This window comes from Selaginella moellendorffii, unplaced genomic scaffold (assembly GCF_000143415.4).
Source record: "Selaginella moellendorffii unplaced genomic scaffold, v1.0 SELMOscaffold_62, whole genome shotgun sequence".
NCBI lineage: Eukaryota > Viridiplantae > Streptophyta > Lycopodiopsida > Selaginellales > Selaginellaceae > Selaginella > Selaginella moellendorffii.
In genome coordinates, this window is record NW_003314323.1 from 616,038 (window position 1) to 634,765 (window position 18,728).

An 18,728-nucleotide genomic window follows, 5' to 3' on the forward strand; every position below is an offset into this window, starting at 1 on the left:
ACCCTCCTGTCCGTACATAGACTATAAAGCTATGTCCTTCTCTTGGAATCTCACAAGCCACATTGTTTCCTAAAATTCTCACAGCATAGAAAGGATGGCCACCAACACCCAAGAGTATATCTTTAGATCCAAGCTGCCAGATATCGAGCTTGAGAATCACTTGCCTCTCACGGAGTACCTGTTCCAGCGCCACCAGGGGAAGGCTTCGAGCCGCCCCTGCCTGATCGATGCCGAGGCGGGCAGAGTTCTCAGCTATGGCGACGTGGATCTTCTCGCGCGGCGCGTTGGCGCGGGGCTGTCGTGCCTCGGCATCCGCAAGGGCGACGTCGTCATGCTCCTCCTCCCGAATTGCATCGAATTCGTGCTCGCGTTCCTTGGCGCGGCGAGAATCGGCGCCACCGTCACCACCGCCAATCCACTGTGCACGGCCAGCGAGATTGAGAAGCAGGCCAGCGGCTCCGGTGCCCGGATGATCGTGACGCACGCCGCGCAGATCGACAAGCTCGACCGCCTCCTCCACCAGGAAGATCGAGAGCGCGAAATATGTGTAATGCTGGTGAGCGATGGCTTCGATCCCATCAAGGCCGTGGCGAAGAGCGCCGATCGCTCCAATGTGATGTTCTTCGCAAGCGCGCTGCTCCAGGCCGATGAATCCGAGTGCCCGGAGGTGGAGATCGCGGCGGATGTGGACGTCGTGACGCTGCCATTCTCGTCGGGCACCACATCGCTGCCCAAGGGCGTCGAGCTGACGCACAAGAATCTCATCACTTGTATCGCGCAGCTCGTCGATGGCGAGAACCCTAATCTCTTCCTCCATGGCAACGATCGCATGCTGTGCGTTCTTCCCCTCTTCCACATCTACTGCCTCAGCTGCGTCCTCTTCGCGTCCCTCCGCGCCGGCGCCGCGATCGTGGTCATGCGCAAGTACGAGATCGGCGCCATGCTGGGAGCGATCCAGCGCTTCCAGGTCACGGCGGCGTGCCTGGTGCCACCGATTCTCCTGGCGCTGGCCAAGAATCCCGTCGTCGGCGACTACGATCTCTCCTCGCTGCGATTCATCATGTCCGGGGCTGCGCCGCTGGGCAAGGAGCTGGAGCGAGCCATCGGCGACAAGCTCCCCGGCGCGATCATCGCTCAGGTCAGTCGGGACCCATCGATCGCGAAGATATTTCGATCGATTCATGGAGGATCCATGATATTTCGTTCGAGATCACTATCGATTCTTGGAGGATCCATGATATTTCGATTCTTGCAAGAACGAGCTTGTACTGATCGTGTGGTTTTCATGGACAGGGATACGGGATGACCGAAGCCGGCCCTCTCATCTCGATGAGCCTGGCCTTCGCCAAGACGCCATTCGCGATCAAGTCGGGCTCTTGTGGCACGATCGTGCGCAACACCGAGGCCAAGATCGTGGACACCGAGACGGGCGAGTCGCTGGCGTATGGCGTGTGTGGCGAGATTTGCCTCCGCGGCCCCCAGATCATGAAGGGCTACCTCCGCAATGTGGAAGCCACCATGGCGACCATCGACAAGGAGGGATGGCTCCACACCGGCGACGTGGGATTCATCGACCGCAACGAGGAGCTCTTCATTGTGGATCGCGTCAAGGAGCTCATCAAGTTCAAAGGGTTCCAGGTAAAAAGAGAAAAGATTGCTAGCTTATAGCACATTTGATATGAGAACTTTGGCATTCTTCGTGCATCCAGGTTGCGCCAGCGGAGATCGAAGCACTCTTGGTCTCGCATCCACGGATTTGTGATGCTGCGGTCGTGGGGTATGTACGAGTTTCGAAGATTATCCTCTCTGATGATGGATGGATGTTCCAGCAAGAGCGACGAAGTGGCTGGGGAGTTACCGGTCGCGTTCGTGGTGCGAAGCCCCGGCATTTTGCGCGTCTCGGAGGACGACGTCAAGCAATTCATTGCGAAACAGGTGAGGCGCCGCAATTTCAACATCCGTTCTTTTCCTGGGTCAGCTCATTGAAAGCTTCTTTTTGTCTCGAAACAGGTCGTGTTCTACAAAAGGTTGCACTCTGTCATCTTCGTGGACTCTATCCCCAAATCTGCCGCTGGAAAGATTCTGCGGAAGGTCCTCAAGAGCGCGCTCTCGACAAACTAGTTTATCATCGAGCCATGGATCGCCAGCTTTTGACTTTGCACAGAATCAGCTCGAGCTTTTGACATATGTTCCATTATACGATATGTGGAAGGCTATGGTGGGCGATGAAACGATTGACTTCACAGTGTAGGTGGCCGCTCCAGCAGTCAGTCCTTCACTGTATATATTGTAGAACTTTCCAATCACTTGAATCAAACAAGAGCCCAGGAAGAACCTTTCCACTCACACAAATGCTGACTGGCTTTAGTCCACTTTAGTCAAAAAGTCAGTCAGAGTAGCTCTTGGATTTTTCTGGAGTTCACGTCAAGATTGGCTGGCTGGCGGCGCTAGCTGCTTGCGTGAGCGCTCGATCTTGATAATAGATTTGTTTTGGGACCACGCGAGCGCGCAGACATTCCACTCAAGTTGGTGTGTAATGTTATTGAAATGGAGCGGTGCGGGGTGCATGGGCGAAGATTTTTTTTGGCTTTGTCAAGATTTTTGGGTGGAAGGATTCAATATCTTTCAATCTAGAACGCATGACTAATGTCAACATGTCCGAGTGGTTAAGGAGACAGACTTGAAATCTGTTGGGTAACGCCCGCGCAGGTTCAAGTCCTGCTGTTGACGGCAATATCACGTTTGCTCTTTTGTTTGCTTCGCGATTCCAAAGGATTTCAAAGAATTTGTCTCAATTTAAACTGCAAAAATTGCCAGAGCCTCGGGAAGCTCAGAAAGAAAGAAACCAAAATAAGTTCAGCTTGGCGCGTTATGGCGGCATGTTCTTATTTGTTGGCGAACGAGCAAACTTGGGATCACGATTTGAGAGCGCTCCGGACTTCGGCTGTGACATCGCTGGGCGGCTTCTCCGCGTGGAGATGAGCAACGAGATTCTTGTTGTTGTAGTAGTTTATCACCTGTCAATCGATCTAACTAAGCCCAAGAGAAACGAGGGAAAGCTCTGAAAAGCACAAGGGACTCACAGGCTCTGTCTGTGCATGGAAAGCGTCGAGCCTGCTCTTCAGGACGGCTGCATTGTCGTCTTTGCGTTGAATCAGGGGCTCTCCGGTCACCTGCAATGCATACGGATAGGTACTCTTACACAAAAGAGAAAGCTGAAAAAAAATGAGAAACGGAAACGTACGTCATCGACGCCGGGAGTTTTTGGCGGGGCGAACTTTGTGTGGTAAGACCTTCCACTTGCTGGGTGGATCCATCTCCCGGTGATGCGCTCCTCCAGGACGGGGTCCGCGATTTCAAAGTTGAGGACCTTGTCGATCTTGTTTCCCTGGTTTTCTAGCATCGCATCCAGCTGAGGAATAAACACTACGCTAAATCAAATAGAGCACGCTAACCATATACACAGAGAGAATACCTTTTCGGCTTGCGCCACTGTCCGAGGAAATCCGTCCAGAATAAAGCCTTTCTGGCACGACGGCTTCTTGATCGCCTCGTCAATAATTCCCACAACCAAGTCGTCCGAAACGAGCTCTCCCTGGAACATCGACAACGCGAACAATCAATGCCGGGAATCAGAAAAGAAGCAAACACGTCGTTACTTTGTCCATGGCCTCTTTTGCCTTTATCCCAAGAGGAGTCTTTGCCGCGACGGCAGCCCTGAGCATATCTCCAGTGGCCAAATGACACAGGCAAAACTCGTCTTTGATGATCGGTGACTGCGTGCCCTTGCCCGATCCAGGCGGACCTAAAAATCGATCGATAAGAAAGAAGTAGAAGAAGAAGTATTCTCGTTCTTACCGACAAGGATCAGGCGCTTTTCGGGCTTGTTCGCGCATTTCATTCTCCTCAGGAGCTCTCCCATGAGATCGTCCACGGGGACATCGGCCAGGTCCGCCATTACTCCTGGAGACCTCGCGCGAGGGATTCAATGCCTAGCGGAGGCGAAACAAGGGATTCAGTGTGAAATCTGGCGACAATCCATGGCAGATTGCCGGCGCTCATACCTGGGAGCTATGCCGTCCCCGTCCGGATGGAGATTACGTAGCGTCTCGCCCTCGCCGAGCCTCTCGATCGCGCTCTTCTCTCTCTCCAATGGCGTGTTTTTTAAGAACTAAGCTCAATAAACGTCTGGATGAATCCAATGGCTGGTATTAGCTTGACCACACTCTAGAATATTCTACGTCTGATGCCTCTTTCATGGGTGGAGAGGAGCACTGCCACTGGTCGTGTTTCTCTGAGCGCCATTGTTCGAATTTTAGGGATTGGGAGCTTGGGGTTCCGCGAGCGATGGCGCGGTAGGGATATCTGGCAAGGCGCGACGATCGATCGTAGCTAGGGCTAGGAAGAATGTCGAGGAATGCGGCGCTCTTCGACACCGTGTTCTCGACCAGGCGCTCCAGTGCTTTGATTGTTTCGCATCCAGCAGCGGCGGAGGTGTCGCTGGCGTCGGCTTGTTTGCCTTCTTCTACGCTCCACTACAATGCCAGGCACCTGAGAATCGTGAGTATTTCTATCCAGTGAAACATTTCTTAAAAGCGTTTTGGCTTTCAGATCGCTGTGAATGGATGGTGCTGGAACGATCCCCGGTGCTCGAGCAGACGATCGTCATCGAGAAAGTTCGTGGCTTGCCGCGCATTTGAGACGTCCGAGGCCGATACAACTAGTGACAGAGCAAAGGAGGAGTCTTTAGCCGGGGGAAATGGAGCGGCAGCTCCAGCGGGACAAGAGGATTACCCTTCCGGCGAGCTCGAGTTTCATGCAGCCAATGGTTGGCAAGTTTTCTTGATAAAGCTCAAGATGCTGATCGCGTGGCCATGGCAGAGGGTCAAGAAAGGAAGCATTTTAAAGATGAAGATCTCGGGCGAGGTACGTACTTTTTCGAATGGTGATGGTATTTAGTCTTTTATCTGTCTATCTAGATCACAGAGCAGCTACAAGATAAGTTCCAACCAGGCATCTCGCTTCCACAAATCTGTCAAAATCTGATCAAGGCTGCTCATGATCCTCGCATAGCAGCAGTGATCGTTCAGGTGGAGCCTCTTTCATGTGGATGGCCCAAAGTTGATGAGATTTGTCGACATATTGAGTACTACAAGCAATCTGGTGATGTGCTTATTTCTTGTTTCTCAATTTCTCATCTTTTTTATACCAGGCAAACCACTTGTTGGCTACTTAGCAGTAGGTGGGGAAAAGGAATACTACCTTGCGTGTTCTTGCGGGGACGTGTTTGCACCACCTGGAGCATACATTTCTTTGCTTGGCTTAAAAGTCCAAGCGCAATTTGTTGGTGGTGAGTAGCTAGTGTTTCTTTCACTTTATGAAAAGAGATAACATTGCTCGCATTTTCAGGTGTGCTTGAGAAAATCGGGGTACAGCCACAAATTGAACGTATTGGAAAGTATAAAAGCGTTGGAGATTTACTCTCTCGTAAAGATATGTCCGATGCAAATCGAGAAATGCTTACAGCTATTCTTGATGATGTGTACGAGAACTGGCTCGACCGTATCGCATCTGTAAGAGGTACAGTCTACTTTCTAGAGTTTAAGTAGTCAATATCTTCGCAGGTAAAACAACGGCTGAGGTGGAAAACTTGCTTGAGGAGGGCATATTTGAGATAGAAAAGCTACATCAGCAAGGGTGGATCAGCGACGTGAAATACGAAGACCAGGTAGTTCTTTAGCGTTTTTCAAATGCCCTTAAAATTTGCTGATTGATGTTAGATTGAGGAGATGCTCAAGGCAAAGCTTCAAATAAAGGATGACAAAAGTCCCAAGTACGTCGACTACAGGTGAGCCGTTCGTCAATCTTCCTTTCAACTTTCATTTGAACGATTGAACATTTTTTTTTTCTTTTGTAGGAAATATTCAAGAGTGCGAGAGTGGACCTTAGGCTTGTCAGGAGGCAAGGCCGATATTGCAGTCCTACGAGCTGTCGGTAATATCTCCCGGCAAAAGCAAATGGGCTTCACTGGAAGTGGCATTTCTAGCGACGCATTCATTGAGCAGATTCGGCAAGTACGAGGTCTTTTTCTTGTTTAGACAGACGTTTTCCATTTTTTTCTTGACTTCAACTTATGCAGAGGCCAAGAACTTTAAAGCCGTTGTTCTCAGAATTGATAGTCCTGGAGGTGATGCACTTGCATCGGACCTGTAAGTTTTAATGTTTATGATAGCAATGGTGCTGATTTTGTGTTTTTTGAGAAAGCGAAGCATGTGGAGGGAGTTGAGGCTGTTGGCAGCGAAAAAACCAGTGATTGCTTCTATGGTGGACGTAGCAGCAAGCGGAGGCTACTATATGGCTATGGCAGCTGGGGTAATAGTTGCTGAACGCCTTACACTTACTGGCTCAATTGGGGTCGTTACTGGTACACTAATTTACTTCCTCAGGAACGTGGTTAAAGTGTTTGTACAGGAAAACTTAATCTCGGTAAGCTTTACGAGAGAGTAGGCTTTACCAAAGAGGTTATTTCAAGAGGAAAATTCGCGGAGCTGGACGCTGAACAAAGACCATTCAGGTTTGCGTTCCAATTTTTCCCTTCATGCCGTGACATCCGGCCACTTTTAGACCCGAAGAAGCGGAGTTTTTTGGAAAATCTGCAAAGACAGCGTACAAACGTTTCAGAGACACTGCAGCACTCTCCAGATCGATGCAAGTAAGCCACACTTCTGCCTTTAGTAGATGTGAGTCCTAAACGCATTTTCCAGATTGAAAAAATGGAAGAGGTAGCACAAGGGCGTGTATGGACCGGGAAAGCCGCAGCAGCACGCGGGCTAGTGGACACTCTTGGTGGTTTTTCCAAGGCTGTTGCAATTGCCAAACAGAAGGCGGGAATCTCGTTAGAGTCAAAGGTATTGGTAAAATCTCTTGCTGTCTGGACTAATTATGCTGCGTCCTTCAGGTTAAACTTGTGGAGCTCTCTCGCTCGAAACCAAACATCGTCTCCTTTCTCAGGGGAGGATTACAACTTCTTGTCCTGCTCCCGAGACTACTGGACGAGCTGAATGGCAACACGGGCTTGGCCTCCGAGATCCGAGCCACCATGGACAACATCTCCGTTGAGGGACAATCAAGTGAAGAGCGCACGTTTTTTGAACTTCTGGAGCTTTTACTGAGATAGAAGCGAAGAAAGATCATCAGAGAAAATGTACGTTTACATCTTCAATACGTTTACGCTTGATCTTTCTTCTTCTAGATTGGACTCACTACTGGTTCTCTTTTTTTTTTCGTATAGGATGGTTCATATATTCGCTTGACGTCAGCAACGGTTACCGACTATAACCGTTCTTCACACGGTTGTGAACATCCCCTGTTTTTGCGGAACGCTTTTACTCTTTTCGCGAGGAAACAGAAAAACGAAAGAGTTATGGCTCGCATCTACGTCAAGCCTCAAGTGAGAAGTAGCAGGCCTCATGGCCGGCCTCGAGCTCTCGACTACACCGTGATAGAGCAAATAGCCAACGGGATCGAAAAGATGGTTGTTCAATGGAACCACGCAAAGGAGTCGAGGATCATCAGGCCTTACACCAGCAGCAGGAGTAATACGGCCACTTCGTCCAAGAGTTCTGCAAGGCCAACTTGGAAGCATTTGGATCAAGCAGTCTCTTCGCCTCAGGTTGTGGAACGTACTAGCACTGCACCAGCAGCCATTGATGGTAGTGGCAATAGTAACGAAGGTAGAACGGAGATGGGTAGTTTTACAGGGTCTGCTGGGCTACTCAACGAGATGGTCATTCCCAACTTCGAAGGGATTACCCGAGCTGAGATGGTGACCAAGAGCCAGGAACTCGATGGCGTTGTGAATTCCTCCTGGTACTTGAAGAGTAACCATGTCAACAGCAGTGTTGGCGGGGACCTTCAGTGTGCGTCGTCTAGAACCGATCGGGACAACGCTCAGACTAGTGAGGACGGCAGCAGCGCTATTGGAATAACTCCCAGGCTTGAGTGTGCTGTGGAGCGAATCCAGGAGTTGACCAGCACTTGTACTTCATATTCTCAAGAACTTCCGAAGAAAAAGGCTACTTTGGTTTCAATTGACGAGCCAGTGATGACAGGGGCTTCAAAAGAACCGGCTCAACAGTACGCTGACCAGATGCTGCACTACGAGCTGGAAAATGACGTCGGAAAAGATGCTGTAGAAGTCCGTCATGGAAGTTTATCGGAGAGAACCGAGTCTGCTTGTAAGGAATCGTACAGTGGCGATGACAGGAGTACTCCTCAAGTACTGAATAATCAAGTGGACGATTGGACCGAAACAACTACAATCGTCGGTGAGAAGGCTTGGATCGGTGCTTTCTAAGTTAACTTTTGAAACATTTAATCCAGGTGAGGAGAACATTCGGGAGCTTATTTCCTACACCAAGAAGAAAGAAGTCACGAAGGTTTGCCGTTTTAACATGCTTGCTTTCTTTCTCACTCGCATTACAGGAAAAGGAGGAACTTTTAGACGACTACAAGGTTAAAATTGAAGAGCTGCAGATTGCTCTACTGGAATGCTCTACGGAGTATGAAGTCAAGGCAAGTTTTGTTTGTATGCCAACATTTCTTCTATTTGGTCTTCTAAATTCTTCTTTTTGCTTATTGCAGATAGTTGAAATGAAAATGATGATGCTAAACTTGAAATCTCAGTATCGGCAGCAGATGACGACTACCGGAAACGCCCATATCAATGTGAAACTTCTACAGCCGCCAACGACGAAAGAGTTTTCCTTGGTTACAAACAACCAAGCGAAACAAAACGTTGATTTTCTGAAGAAGCAAATGCAAAAGCTCAAGCAGGATAAAGAAAATTTGAGCAGGGAGCTCTTTTCTATGAAAAAGAAGCAGAGGTACGTGGTCATCATCCCAAGCCCGCTTCTCGAACTAAATTTCTTGCCAGGCAATCTGAGAAGCAGAAGAAAAGCCTTGACGACGCGTTGAACAAAGTCTCTTGCTTAAGAAGGTCAGCACCAGGAACTAAAACGGTATAATGTTCCAAATACCGGGGCTGAACTACTGGGCTTAGTTTAATGATTTCAGAGACCTGGCAAGACGAGACGAGGAGATATTGGATTCTCATCTAAGAGAGAAAGAACAGAGAGCTCAGCTGCATGAACTTCACCATGCGCTACAAAACGCGAGAGCGGCTCAGGCAGAGCCTGGAAAGCTGCTGGCGCTGCTTCCGGTGCTCAGAAACTGGCTAAAATCTGTTAAAAAGGTATTTGTCAAGCAAACTTTTTTTCATTGACCAAGCAAAGTTCTTTTCATTTGTTCTTCAGGGTCAATATTACTACGAGCCGAATCTAATACACAGCTTAGAACCTTTCGTCCAGTCGCAGGCATTTACGAGAAAAACGCCATCAAAGGCAAGTCTATCCTTTTCGTCGATTTTTGCTATACTAACTAGTGAAGGTTCCGACACAGACGCCGCTGGCGATAACAGCAGACTATGCTAAAGAGAATCGCCAGGGACCTCGAGTTGACAAGATTGTCGGGTCAGTGACGAAAGAAATCCAAGCATTGCAAAAGGCACTCGAGAAGCTTGCATGCGGGAGATATCAGTAAAGGTCAATGAATTTCCTCTCATAGAATTGTTGCGGGAGTCTCATGTTTCTTACTTCCAGGCGATTGAAATGGCAGCAGAGGCTGAGAAGACGGAAGAGAGGCTATTCTAAGCACGCAGCAAAGGAAGAAGTAACCCAACCAAGTCTGGAGGTTCTTTCGTCCTTGCTCCTGCAGTGCCTGGACGTGGAAGTCGCTCGCCACGTTCACTCCCACATCTCCAATCACGGGCTGGAAGCGTCGCTAGCGGACCAGCTCGTGGCGACGTACGTGAGGCTTGGATGTTTGAGTGAAGCTCACCAAGTACTTAACAGGAACTCTTGCTCGGGGCTGGGGACATGGAGTGGGATCATCACGGGGTATGTCCAGAATGGGCAGCGGGCAGCGGCATTTTTTCTCTTCCGGAAAATGCAGCAGGACGGCATCGCTCCCAACAAGTTCGTGCTGGTGAGAGTCTTGAGCAGTGGTTGCTCGAGCCTCGCACAGGGAAAGCTGGCTCACGCGTGTTTATCAGAGGCAACGAGTGGCTCCGACCGTGTTGCTGGAAACGCAGCGATCAACATGTATGGGAAGTTTGGGTGCGTGGAATCGGCAAAGGCAGTGTTTGACAGAGTTTTGGAGCGGGATATCATCACCTGGACGTTGATGGTCTCTGCGTATGCCCAAAACGGGCATACCCGAGAGGCATTTCAAGTCTTTGGGAAGATGCTGGTGGAGGGGGTGGTGCCAAACAAGGTGACTTTTCTGGCTATACTCAACGCTTGCTCGAGCTCGTCACAGGCTGGTTTTGTCCATCGGTTGCTCTTTGAGAGCGGGTTCCAGTTCACCGCCATGGTAGAGTCCTCTCTCGTGGACGCGTATGGCAAATGCAAGAACGTCAGTGCTGCAAGGGCAGTGTTTAGCTCGATGACGGACAAGACCAACGTGGTGACTTGGAACGCTTTCATCAGAGCTTTGGCCAGCAGCAGAGATGCGAGTGGAGCTCTTCAAACGTTTCGAAGCTTGCTGCTCCAAGGCTTGGTTCCCGACACGGTTACATTCATCAATGCCAGCCAGGGAGCGAAAACTCCTCCGGAAGCAAAGTACCTCGAAACTTGCCGCCAGGAGAGTGGGGTTCAACTGGACATAGCTCTCGGCAACGCTCTCATCAACATGTTTGGCGGCAGCAGCCAGGCTTGCGAAGCTCGGAGAGTTTTCGATGCGACTCACAACAAGAACATCGTCTCCTGGAACGCGATGCTGTCGGCTTACTCTCAGAACGGACACTTCGAAGAGACGATCGCACTCTTCAAACAGATGGCCTCGACCAAGACGGTGAAGCCCGATAAGCTTACGTTCGCGTCGGTTCTAAGCTCGTGTGCGAACCTCGAGAACCTCCGGGAAGGAAAGCTAGCGCACGCAGCAGCAGTGGAAGCTGGCCTGGAGTTCGCAGTGCCCGTAGCTGCGACGCTCATCCAGATGTACTCCAAGTGCCACTGCCTCGAAGAAGCCAGGGACATTTTCAGCCGGAGTCCATCCTCGGACGTGGTAGCGTGGACTGTGATGATCTCGGCCTATGCTCAAAACGGTCGACCCCAGGAAGCCATCGCTCTCTTCTTCCGCATGACAGTGCCTCCAGATGGCGTGGCCTTCGCCACCGCCCTGGGAGCCTGTGCGAGTGCCGAGAACTTGGAGGCCGGAAGAGTGGTCCGAGCACAGATCGTGGAGCTTGGGCTGGACGCTGAGAGGGCGGTGGCCAACGCGGTGCTGGACCTCTACGGCAAGTGTGCCGAGATCGTCGAGACAGCGGAGATCTTCGGCAGGATGAGGCAGCGAGACAGAGTTTCGTGGAACACTATGGTGGCGGCGTATGCCCGAGCCGGGCATACCGCCGGGAGCCTGTGGTGCTTCCGGGCGATGCAGCTGGAGGGCGTTTGTCCGAGCGAGGTGAGCTTGGTGAGCGTGCTCTCGACATACAGCCACGCGGGTCTCGTCGAGCAGGGCTGCCAGTGCTTCGCCTCCATCGCGAGCGACTATGGGATGGTTCCATCGCGCGAGCAGCAGGGGTGTGTGGTGGATCTCCTGGGCCGAGCGGGGTCGTGGATTGCGGAGGATTTGATCCGGGTGGTGGCTCCATCCACGTCGAGCTCCGAGCTGTGGAAGGCGGTGTTGAGCGCTTGCAGGATCCACTCGGACGTGGAGCTGGGCGAGTGTGCGGCTGCTTGTGTTCTGGAGATGGATCCTGGCAGTGACTCCGCTCATATCATCTTGTCCAGCATCTATGCTATGGATCATCCAACTTAGATGGAGTTTCTTGAGTGTGATCCTCGAAAACCATGCAGAGAAACTTCTCTTGAGGACTTTTCCATAGCCTGTTGACATTGTGACAAGGATATAGTCTGAAAGGATTCTAAGCTTGCGAAGAAACCATGCGGTGGCAAAGAAGGACATGATCTTGGTTCCTGCGACGACTTCCTTGGTATGATTTCGCAATGTCTGGCGGTATCGAAGGTTTAGCCGAGAATCCCGAGCGGTTTCTTTTCTGGTGATGCATCCGCGGAAGACTTCGGCGAGTGGATAAGCACGGAAAATTGTACAAAAGTCTGGACAGAATGGTGGCGTGCCAGCGACTTGAAAATGGTCGCGTTTTTTTTTGACAAGTCATGTGGCGAGTTTGGTGGGAAGACCAGCATGATTAAAGTCTTTGTCGGAAGCTCCGGATCATCTCATCACAATCACAAGCTTTTCTCGAGATGGATCGCCGATTTAGAGGTTTGCTTTGCTCTATGATGAGGCGATTTGGAGTGATGTTCCTGGTGCTCTTGGCGCTGGCGGCGGTGGCCACGGAGGTGGAGGCGCAGCAGCAGTGCTTCAGCGAGCGTGCATGCTTGCCGGGAGGATTGGACTGCGATACCTACTGCAAGTCTTGCCATTTCTTCCAAGCGGGCCAGCGATGCGTCAAGTGCAAGGGCGGGAGCTGCGATATCTTCTTAAGGTGCATCTGTGATGCACCGTGCAGCTTCTCAAACTGCCCAATGCTCTCAGGCTGGAAAACAGCCTGACTCTGTTGCTTGCTTCTCGCAAGGTGTGTTCTATCCATGAAATAAAAGTGTCAGCTTATGTTAAGGACAAAATTAGTCGTTAAGCCTACTAGCACAGACGGCACAGTTGAAATCCTGTTGGCGATCAAGTGGAAGGATGTGAAATCCAGTTTACTTATCCGGGTAAGCTTCGCAAGTAGAGAAAGGAGCTGGTTGATTTTGGTTTTGCTGCCAGTGGTTTAAAGAATGTTTCATGCCAGAATGCAAGCAGTGGAGCTTTCAGGGGGTCCTGCTTGGTCACAGTAGGCTTCACTGGTACTCGGCAATGATCTGCACTGTCTGCTCGCACCGCTGATCGAAAGGCTCAAGCTGGACTTGTTTGTGCCTGGTTTCCAAGAGAGGAAAAAAAGTAAGAACTTTGAAAGATCTCAAGAATTTGGAAGGATCTGTAGGTTTTACCTACTATTGGATTCGAACTAATGACCCTCGCCGTATGAAAGCGATACTCTGACCGCTGAGTTAACCGATCTCCTCTTGTAGCCATGCCAGGATCGCCTCCGACTGTCTGCATTTGCCCGAATCAGGATGAGGCCCGGATCTCGGCGTCGGCGCTGGCATTTTGGGATACTGCATTCTAGTAGCAGCGAACAGTGTCTGCGCTCAACACCCTGATCACCCAGGACGATCGAGTTTAAAATCTACCGTACGTTTTTAGGGTTCTATAGAAACTTGCTCACCGTACAGTTTATTTACCGTACAGTCTCTTACATAGAGCTCGGTCTCCACAATAAACTTGGGGTCCTTCGTCGCCAGTAGAGCATGCTCGAGGTAGGGAACCGCACCTCTACGCGTTATAGAAGCACCACGATCAACTTTGACCTCAATAGGGTTTAGCTCTTCGAACCACGCATTTGCCCGCTCAAGCTCCTCCGCACCAAAAAGCCCGGTGTAATTCGTTTCGCCTGCAACCGAGTGAGTCTCGCAGGGACATCACAAAGAAGCTCTCGCCTTACCATCTTTAAACATGAGGCTCAGGTACAGGTGCACAGTACTCGCCACCTTGTAGCACGCAAAATATGAGCTCAGTCTTTCAACGTTTCTTGCACATGATCATCTTTACCATCCGTAACTGCTGGTCGACTCCCCGATTAGAGCAAACCTGGAGGAACTGTTGGCTGGTTTCATCAGAGCCCGGATAGCTGGCAAAAGCAAACAGCAGATTCATTATGTCCCTGAGTAACTTGAACGTCGAGTCGTGGATCTGAATATCAACTGAGAAGCACGATTAACTTAGTTGCAAATACATATAACTCACCTTAACGAGCTTCAACGTAGAATCATAGCACTGACTTGTAGAAACAAGGCGATCACGATTTACCGCCAACTCCATGAGCGCCTCTGCCATTTTAAACACCTCCCGCAAGCCCATGCCGGATAGCACTGAGAGACTACGGAAAAGCAAGAATGAATGATCCGGCCTCACCAAGGAAAGCTCTTCCACAATAGACAAGTGCAGAGCAATCATCTGGCACTTCATCAAGAGACACTGTACAAAAGAATCAGATCGAACATGGAGTTACTACTACCGGTCGTGCTGCATGGACCAACAATGGTTCGCAACCTGATGAAGGTTTCCAAGCTGCAGTTCGGGAGAAGGGCGGCTTTCACCTGCAATGTGACTGTCAGAATAAATCGTAACTGGTGCTTGTTACCTTACCAACAGCATAGGCCTTCCATAAACCCTGTGAACACCACAGTTGGGTGTTGCATACAAAATGAGCGAAAAAAAGGAGTTACCAGATGCGCAAAACATTCTAGCTGCCGATGAGCAGCTCCAGGACTTCGCCCTTGGAGCGTGAAGCAAAGGAAAGAGCGAAACTGAGCGAAACTGAGTAGGAAACGACTTGTTGTCCAGCTCAGAGCAGCATCTGAGATAAGATCTCTCTCGCGACTTGTTGTCCAGCTCAGAGCAGCATCTTACATCCAGCTTTATCTTGGTTAAAGTGGCCTGTTAAAGTTGCTCGAGCTCGTTACAGGCTGGTTTTGTGCATCGGTTGCTCTTTGAGAGCGGGTTCCAGTTCAACGCCATGGTAGAGTCCTCTCTCGTGGACGCATATGGCAAATGCAAGAACGTCAGTGCTGCAACGACAGTGTTTAGCTCCATGACGGACAAGACCAACGTGGTGTCTTGGAACGCTTTCAACAGAGCTTTGGCCAGCAGCAGAGATGCGAGTGGAGCTCTTCAAACGTTTCGAAGCTTGCTGCTCCAAGGCTTGGTTCCCGACACGGTTACGTTCATCAATGCCAGCCAGGGAGCGAGAACTCCTCCGGATGCAAAGTATCTTGAAACTTGCCGCCAGGAGGGTGGGGTTCAACTGGACATAGCTCTCGGCAACGCTCTCATCAACATGTTTGGCGGCAGCAGCCAGGGTTGCGAAGCTCGGAGAGTTTTCGATGCGACTCACAGTCACAACAAGAACATCGTTTCCTGGAACGCGATGCTGTCGGCTTACTCTCAGAACGGACACTTCGAAGAGACGATCGCACTCTTTAAACAGATGGCCTACCAAAACAGTCGTTCACGTCGGTTCTAAGCTCGTGTGCGAACCTCGAGAACCTCCGGGAAGGAAAGCTAGCACACGCAGCAGCAGTGGAAGCTGGCCTGGAGTTTGCAGTGCCCGTAGCTGCTACGCTCATCCAGATGTACTCCAAGTGCCACTGCCTCGAAGAAGCCAGGGACATTTTCAGCCGGAGTCCATCCTCGGACGTGGTAGCGTGGACTGTGATGATCTCGGCCTATGCTCAGAACGGTCGACCCCAGGAAGCCATCGCTCTCTTCTTCCGCATAACAGTCCCGCCAGATGGCGTTGGCTTTGCCACCGCTCTGGAAGCCTGTGCGAGAGCCGAGAACTTGGAGGCCGGAGTGGTCCGAGCAAAGATCGTGGAACTCGGGCTGGACGCTGAGAGGGCGGTGGCCGACGCGGTGCTGGACCTATACGGCAAGTGTGCCGAGATCGTCGAGACAGCGGAGATCTTCGACAGGATGAGGCAGCGAGACAGAGTTTCGTGGAACACTATGGTGGCGGCGTATGCCCGAGCCGGGCATACCGCCGGGAGCCTGTGGTGCTTCCGGGCGATGCAGCTGGAGGGCGTTTGTCCGAGCGAGGTGAGCTTGGTGAGCGTGCTCTCGACATACAGCCACGCGGGTCTCGTCGAGCAGGGCTGCCAGTGCTTCGCCTCCATCGCGAGTGACTATGGGATGGTTCCATCGCGCGAGCAGCAGGGGTGTGTGGTGGATCTCCTGGGCCGAGCGGGGTCGTGGATTGCGGAGGATTTGATCCGGGTGGTGGCTCCATCCACGTCGAGCTCCGAGCTGTGGAAGGCGGTGTTGAGCTCTTGCAGGATCCACTCGGACGTGGAGCTGGGCGACTGCGCGGCTGCTTGCGTTCTGGAGATGGATCCTGGCAGTGACTCCGCTCATATCATCTTGTCCAATATCTATGCTATGGATCATCCAACTTAGATGGAGTTTCTTGAGTGTGATCCTCGAAAACCATGCAGAGAAACTTCTCTTGAGGACTTTTCTATAGCCTGTTGACATTGTGACAAGGATATAGTCTGAAAGGATTCTAAGCTTGCGAAGAAACCATGCGGTGGCAAAGAAGGATATGGTCTTGGTTCCTGCGACGACTTCCTTGGTATGATTTCGCAATGTCGGGCGCTGTCGAAGTTTTAGCCGAGAATCCCGAGCGGCTTATTTTCTGGTCCACGGAAGACTTCGGGCCGAGTGGATAAGCACGGAAAATTGTACAAAAGTCTGAGCAGAATGGTGGCGTGCCAGCGACTTGAAAATGGTCGCGTTTTTTTGACAAGTTGGCGAGTTTGGTGGGAAGACCAGCGTGATTAAAGTCTTTGCGACTTGAAAGATGGAAAGATGGGGCCCCAGGAAGTAACTCGGAAGCCCCGGATCATCTCAGCACTCGGTTGTATAAAATCGCAAGCTTTTCTCGAGATCGGTCGCCGATTTAGAGGTTTGCTTGCTCATGCTTTGCTCTACGATGAGGCGATTTGGAGTGATGTTCCTGGTGCTCTTGGCGCTGGCGGCGGTGGCCACGGAGGTGGAGGCGCAGCAGCAGTGCTTCCGCGAGAATGCATGCCTGCCGGGAGGATTGAGCTGCAACTCCTATTGCAAGTCTTGCCATTTCTTCCAGGCGGGCCAGCGATGCGTCAAGTGCAGGGGCGGGAGCTGCACCCTGTTTGGAAGATGCATCTGTGATGCACCGTGCAGCTTCTCAAACTGTCCAACGTATTCAGGCTAGAAAACAGCCTGACTCTGACTCTGTTGCTTGCGGTGTGTTCTATCTTCATGAAATAAAAGATGTGTTCGGTGTCAGCCTAAGTTAATCAAAAAGAGGACTCGCTTTAAGGAAGGGTAAAGTTTAACATATAAAGCAAAACCCTGTTACAGTTGAAATCCACGGATATCCTGTTGGCGATGAAGCGGAAGGATGTGAAATCCGGGTAAGCTTCGCAAGTAGAGAAAGGAGCTGGCTGACTTTGTTTTTGCTGCCAGTCGTTTGAAGAATGTTCCACTGCCAGAGCCTACAACGCAAGCAGTGGAGCTTTCGGGGTCCTGCTTGGTCACGGTAGGCTAGCTAGTTCATTTGGAACTGCTTTCTTCAGGGGTGTTTTGGAGCAGTTGTCGATGATTCCATCGCCAACGGAGTCTTGCTATCCCTTATCATAAGATGCTGCTCTGAGCTTGACAACAAGTCGTTTCCTACTCTGGTGTCCAGTGCCGCTCTTTGCTCTGATTCACGCTCCAAGGGAAGTCCTTGAGCTGCTCATCGGGTTTGGCGAGCAGCTAGAACGTTTTGCGCATCTGGTAACTCCTTTTTTTCGCTCATTTTGTATGCAACACCCAACTGTGGTGTTCACTGGGTACCCTAAATGCTCATGCTGTTGGTAAACTAACAAGCACCAGTTATGATTTTCACATCCTAGGTGAGAGCCGCCCTTCTCCCGAACTGCAGCTCGGAAACTTTGATCAGGTTTCGAACCATTGTTGGTCCATGCAGCACGACCGGTAGTCGTAACTCTTTCCGTGCATGTTTGATCTGAGTCTTTTGTACAGTGTCTCTTGATGAAGTGCCAGATGATTGCTCTGCACTTGTCTATTGTGGAGGAGCTTTCCTTGGTGAGGCCGGATCATTCATTCGTGCTTTCCGTAACCGTCTTGTTTGTATTGTCTATGGATGCTAAGGACGGAGCAGCGATCCGGCATGGGTTTGCAGGAGGTGTTTAAAATGGCAGGGGCGCTCTTGGCCACCGGTGCGACTCGGCTGATCCGCAGGGCATTTGACATTATCGAGTTGGCGATAAATCGTGACCGCCTTGTTTATACAAGTCAGTGCTATGGTTCTCTCGTCAAGGTGAGTTATATGTATTTGCAACTAAGTTAATCGTGCTTAGTAGCGAAGCCATCAAGGCGGCGCACTCGCTTATTACCGATTTTGCAATCTGCAAAATCGAGCTCACGGTTGATTTGGCAGTTCTTTCTCATGCTAACAATACCCAAGGGCATTGACAAGTGGCCGGTGGGAAAGGAAGGCCAGGAGAAGACGTTCGCTGTTTGCTTTCGCCCTCTATCCGGGCTCTGATGAAACCAGCCAACAGTTCCTCCAGGTTTGCTCTAATCGGGGAGTCGACCAACAGTTGCAACGTTGAAAGACTGAGCTCATATTTTGCGTGCTACAAGGTGGCGAGTACTGTGTACCTGTACCTGAGCCTCATGTTTAAAGATGGTAAGGCGAGAGCTTCTTTGTGATGTCTCTGCGAGACTCACTCGGTTGCAGGCGAAACGAGTTACACTTGGCTTTTTGGTGCGGAGGAGCTTGAGCGGGCAAATGCGTGGTTCGAAGAGCTAAACGCGCAATCTATGGAGGTCAAAGTTGATCGTGGTGCTTCTATAACGCGTAGAAGTGCGGTTCCCTACCTCGAGCATGCTCTACCCAAGTTTATTGTGGAGAACGGCCTTCCTTCCGAGCTCTAACGCATGTAAGAGACTGTACGGTAGATAAACTGTACGGAGACCAAGTTTCTATAGCACCC

General features: G+C 50.8%; 6 protein-coding genes and 1 non-coding gene across 10 annotated transcripts; 6 read left to right on the forward strand and 1 right to left on the reverse strand.

Annotated features, from left to right (window-relative positions):
• The first annotated feature begins 79 nt into the window (after positions 1-79).
• On the forward strand, positions 80-2,331 carry LOC112351531 (4-coumarate--CoA ligase 1-like). Its single transcript, XM_024689588.1, has 5 exons — positions 80-1,138; positions 1,294-1,638; positions 1,710-1,777; positions 1,830-1,935; positions 2,011-2,331. Exons 1-5 carry the CDS (start codon positions 95-97, stop codon positions 2,119-2,121), a joined length of 1,674 nt encoding a protein of 557 aa, XP_024545356.1. The 5' UTR covers positions 80-94; the 3' UTR covers positions 2,122-2,331.
• A 317-nt stretch (positions 2,332-2,648) lies between these two features.
• Positions 2,649-2,730, forward strand: TRNAS-UGA. Its single transcript has one exon. It is a non-coding gene; the product is annotated as a tRNA-Ser (tRNA).
• A 45-nt stretch (positions 2,731-2,775) lies between these two features.
• Positions 2,776-4,177, reverse strand: LOC9644247 (adenylate kinase 4). The gene is made up of 7 exons (XM_002984464.2): positions 4,065-4,177; positions 3,859-3,992; positions 3,660-3,805; positions 3,476-3,595; positions 3,245-3,412; positions 3,084-3,173; positions 2,776-3,017 (listed from the first exon to the last, which is right to left on the reverse strand). The coding sequence occupies exons 2-7, from the start codon at positions 3,956-3,958 to the stop codon at positions 2,916-2,918; spliced, it is 726 nt and encodes a 241-aa protein (XP_002984510.1). The 5' UTR covers positions 3,959-3,992; positions 4,065-4,177; the 3' UTR covers positions 2,776-2,915.
• An 88-nt stretch (positions 4,178-4,265) lies between these two features.
• LOC9644434 (serine protease SPPA, chloroplastic) lies at positions 4,266-7,403 on the forward strand. 3 transcript variants are annotated; one of them, XM_024689583.1, is made up of 15 exons: positions 4,266-4,560; positions 4,612-4,926; positions 4,980-5,163; positions 5,213-5,350; positions 5,410-5,580; positions 5,625-5,728; positions 5,781-5,848; positions 5,918-6,081; positions 6,140-6,209; positions 6,270-6,424; positions 6,472-6,574; positions 6,625-6,712; positions 6,765-6,908; positions 6,959-7,204; positions 7,292-7,403. In XM_024689583.1, the coding sequence occupies exons 1-14, from the start codon at positions 4,408-4,410 to the stop codon at positions 7,175-7,177; spliced, it is 2,076 nt and encodes a 691-aa protein (XP_024545351.1). In that variant the 5' UTR covers positions 4,266-4,407; the 3' UTR covers positions 7,178-7,204; positions 7,292-7,403. The 3 variants fall into 3 exon arrangements, with proteins under 3 accessions (XP_024545351.1, XP_024545350.1, XP_024545352.1); XM_024689582.1 differs by lacking the exon at positions 7,292-7,403 and having other exon boundaries at positions 6,959-7,251; XM_024689584.1 differs by lacking the exons at positions 4,266-4,560; positions 7,292-7,403 and having other exon boundaries at positions 4,644-4,828; positions 4,882-4,926; positions 6,959-7,251.
• Positions 7,298-9,307, forward strand: LOC112351530. The gene is made up of 6 exons (XM_024689587.1): positions 7,298-8,327; positions 8,383-8,438; positions 8,485-8,574; positions 8,644-8,885; positions 8,936-8,998; positions 9,076-9,307. Exons 1-6 carry the CDS (start codon positions 7,424-7,426, stop codon positions 9,281-9,283), a joined length of 1,563 nt encoding a protein of 520 aa, XP_024545355.1. The 5' UTR covers positions 7,298-7,423; the 3' UTR covers positions 9,284-9,307.
• Positions 9,308-9,487: 180 nt separating this feature from the next.
• On the forward strand, positions 9,488-12,702 carry LOC112351529 (pentatricopeptide repeat-containing protein At5g27110-like). Of its 2 annotated transcripts, XM_024689586.1 has the most exons (3): positions 9,488-9,602; positions 9,660-9,863; positions 9,912-12,702. In XM_024689586.1, the coding sequence occupies exon 3, from the start codon at positions 10,006-10,008 to the stop codon at positions 11,878-11,880; it is 1,875 nt and encodes a 624-aa protein (XP_024545354.1). In that variant the 5' UTR covers positions 9,488-9,602; positions 9,660-9,863; positions 9,912-10,005; the 3' UTR covers positions 11,881-12,702. The 2 variants fall into 2 exon arrangements, with proteins under 2 accessions (XP_024545354.1, XP_024545353.1); XM_024689585.1 differs by having other exon boundaries at positions 9,660-12,702.
• A 1,485-nt stretch (positions 12,703-14,187) lies between these two features.
• On the forward strand, positions 14,188-16,140 carry LOC9644248 (pentatricopeptide repeat-containing protein At4g14820). The gene is made up of 3 exons (XM_024689492.1): positions 14,188-14,373; positions 14,654-15,100; positions 15,193-16,140. The coding sequence occupies exons 1-3, from the start codon at positions 14,188-14,190 to the stop codon at positions 16,138-16,140; spliced, it is 1,581 nt and encodes a 526-aa protein (XP_024545260.1).
• Positions 16,141-18,728: the final 2,588 nt, after the last annotated feature.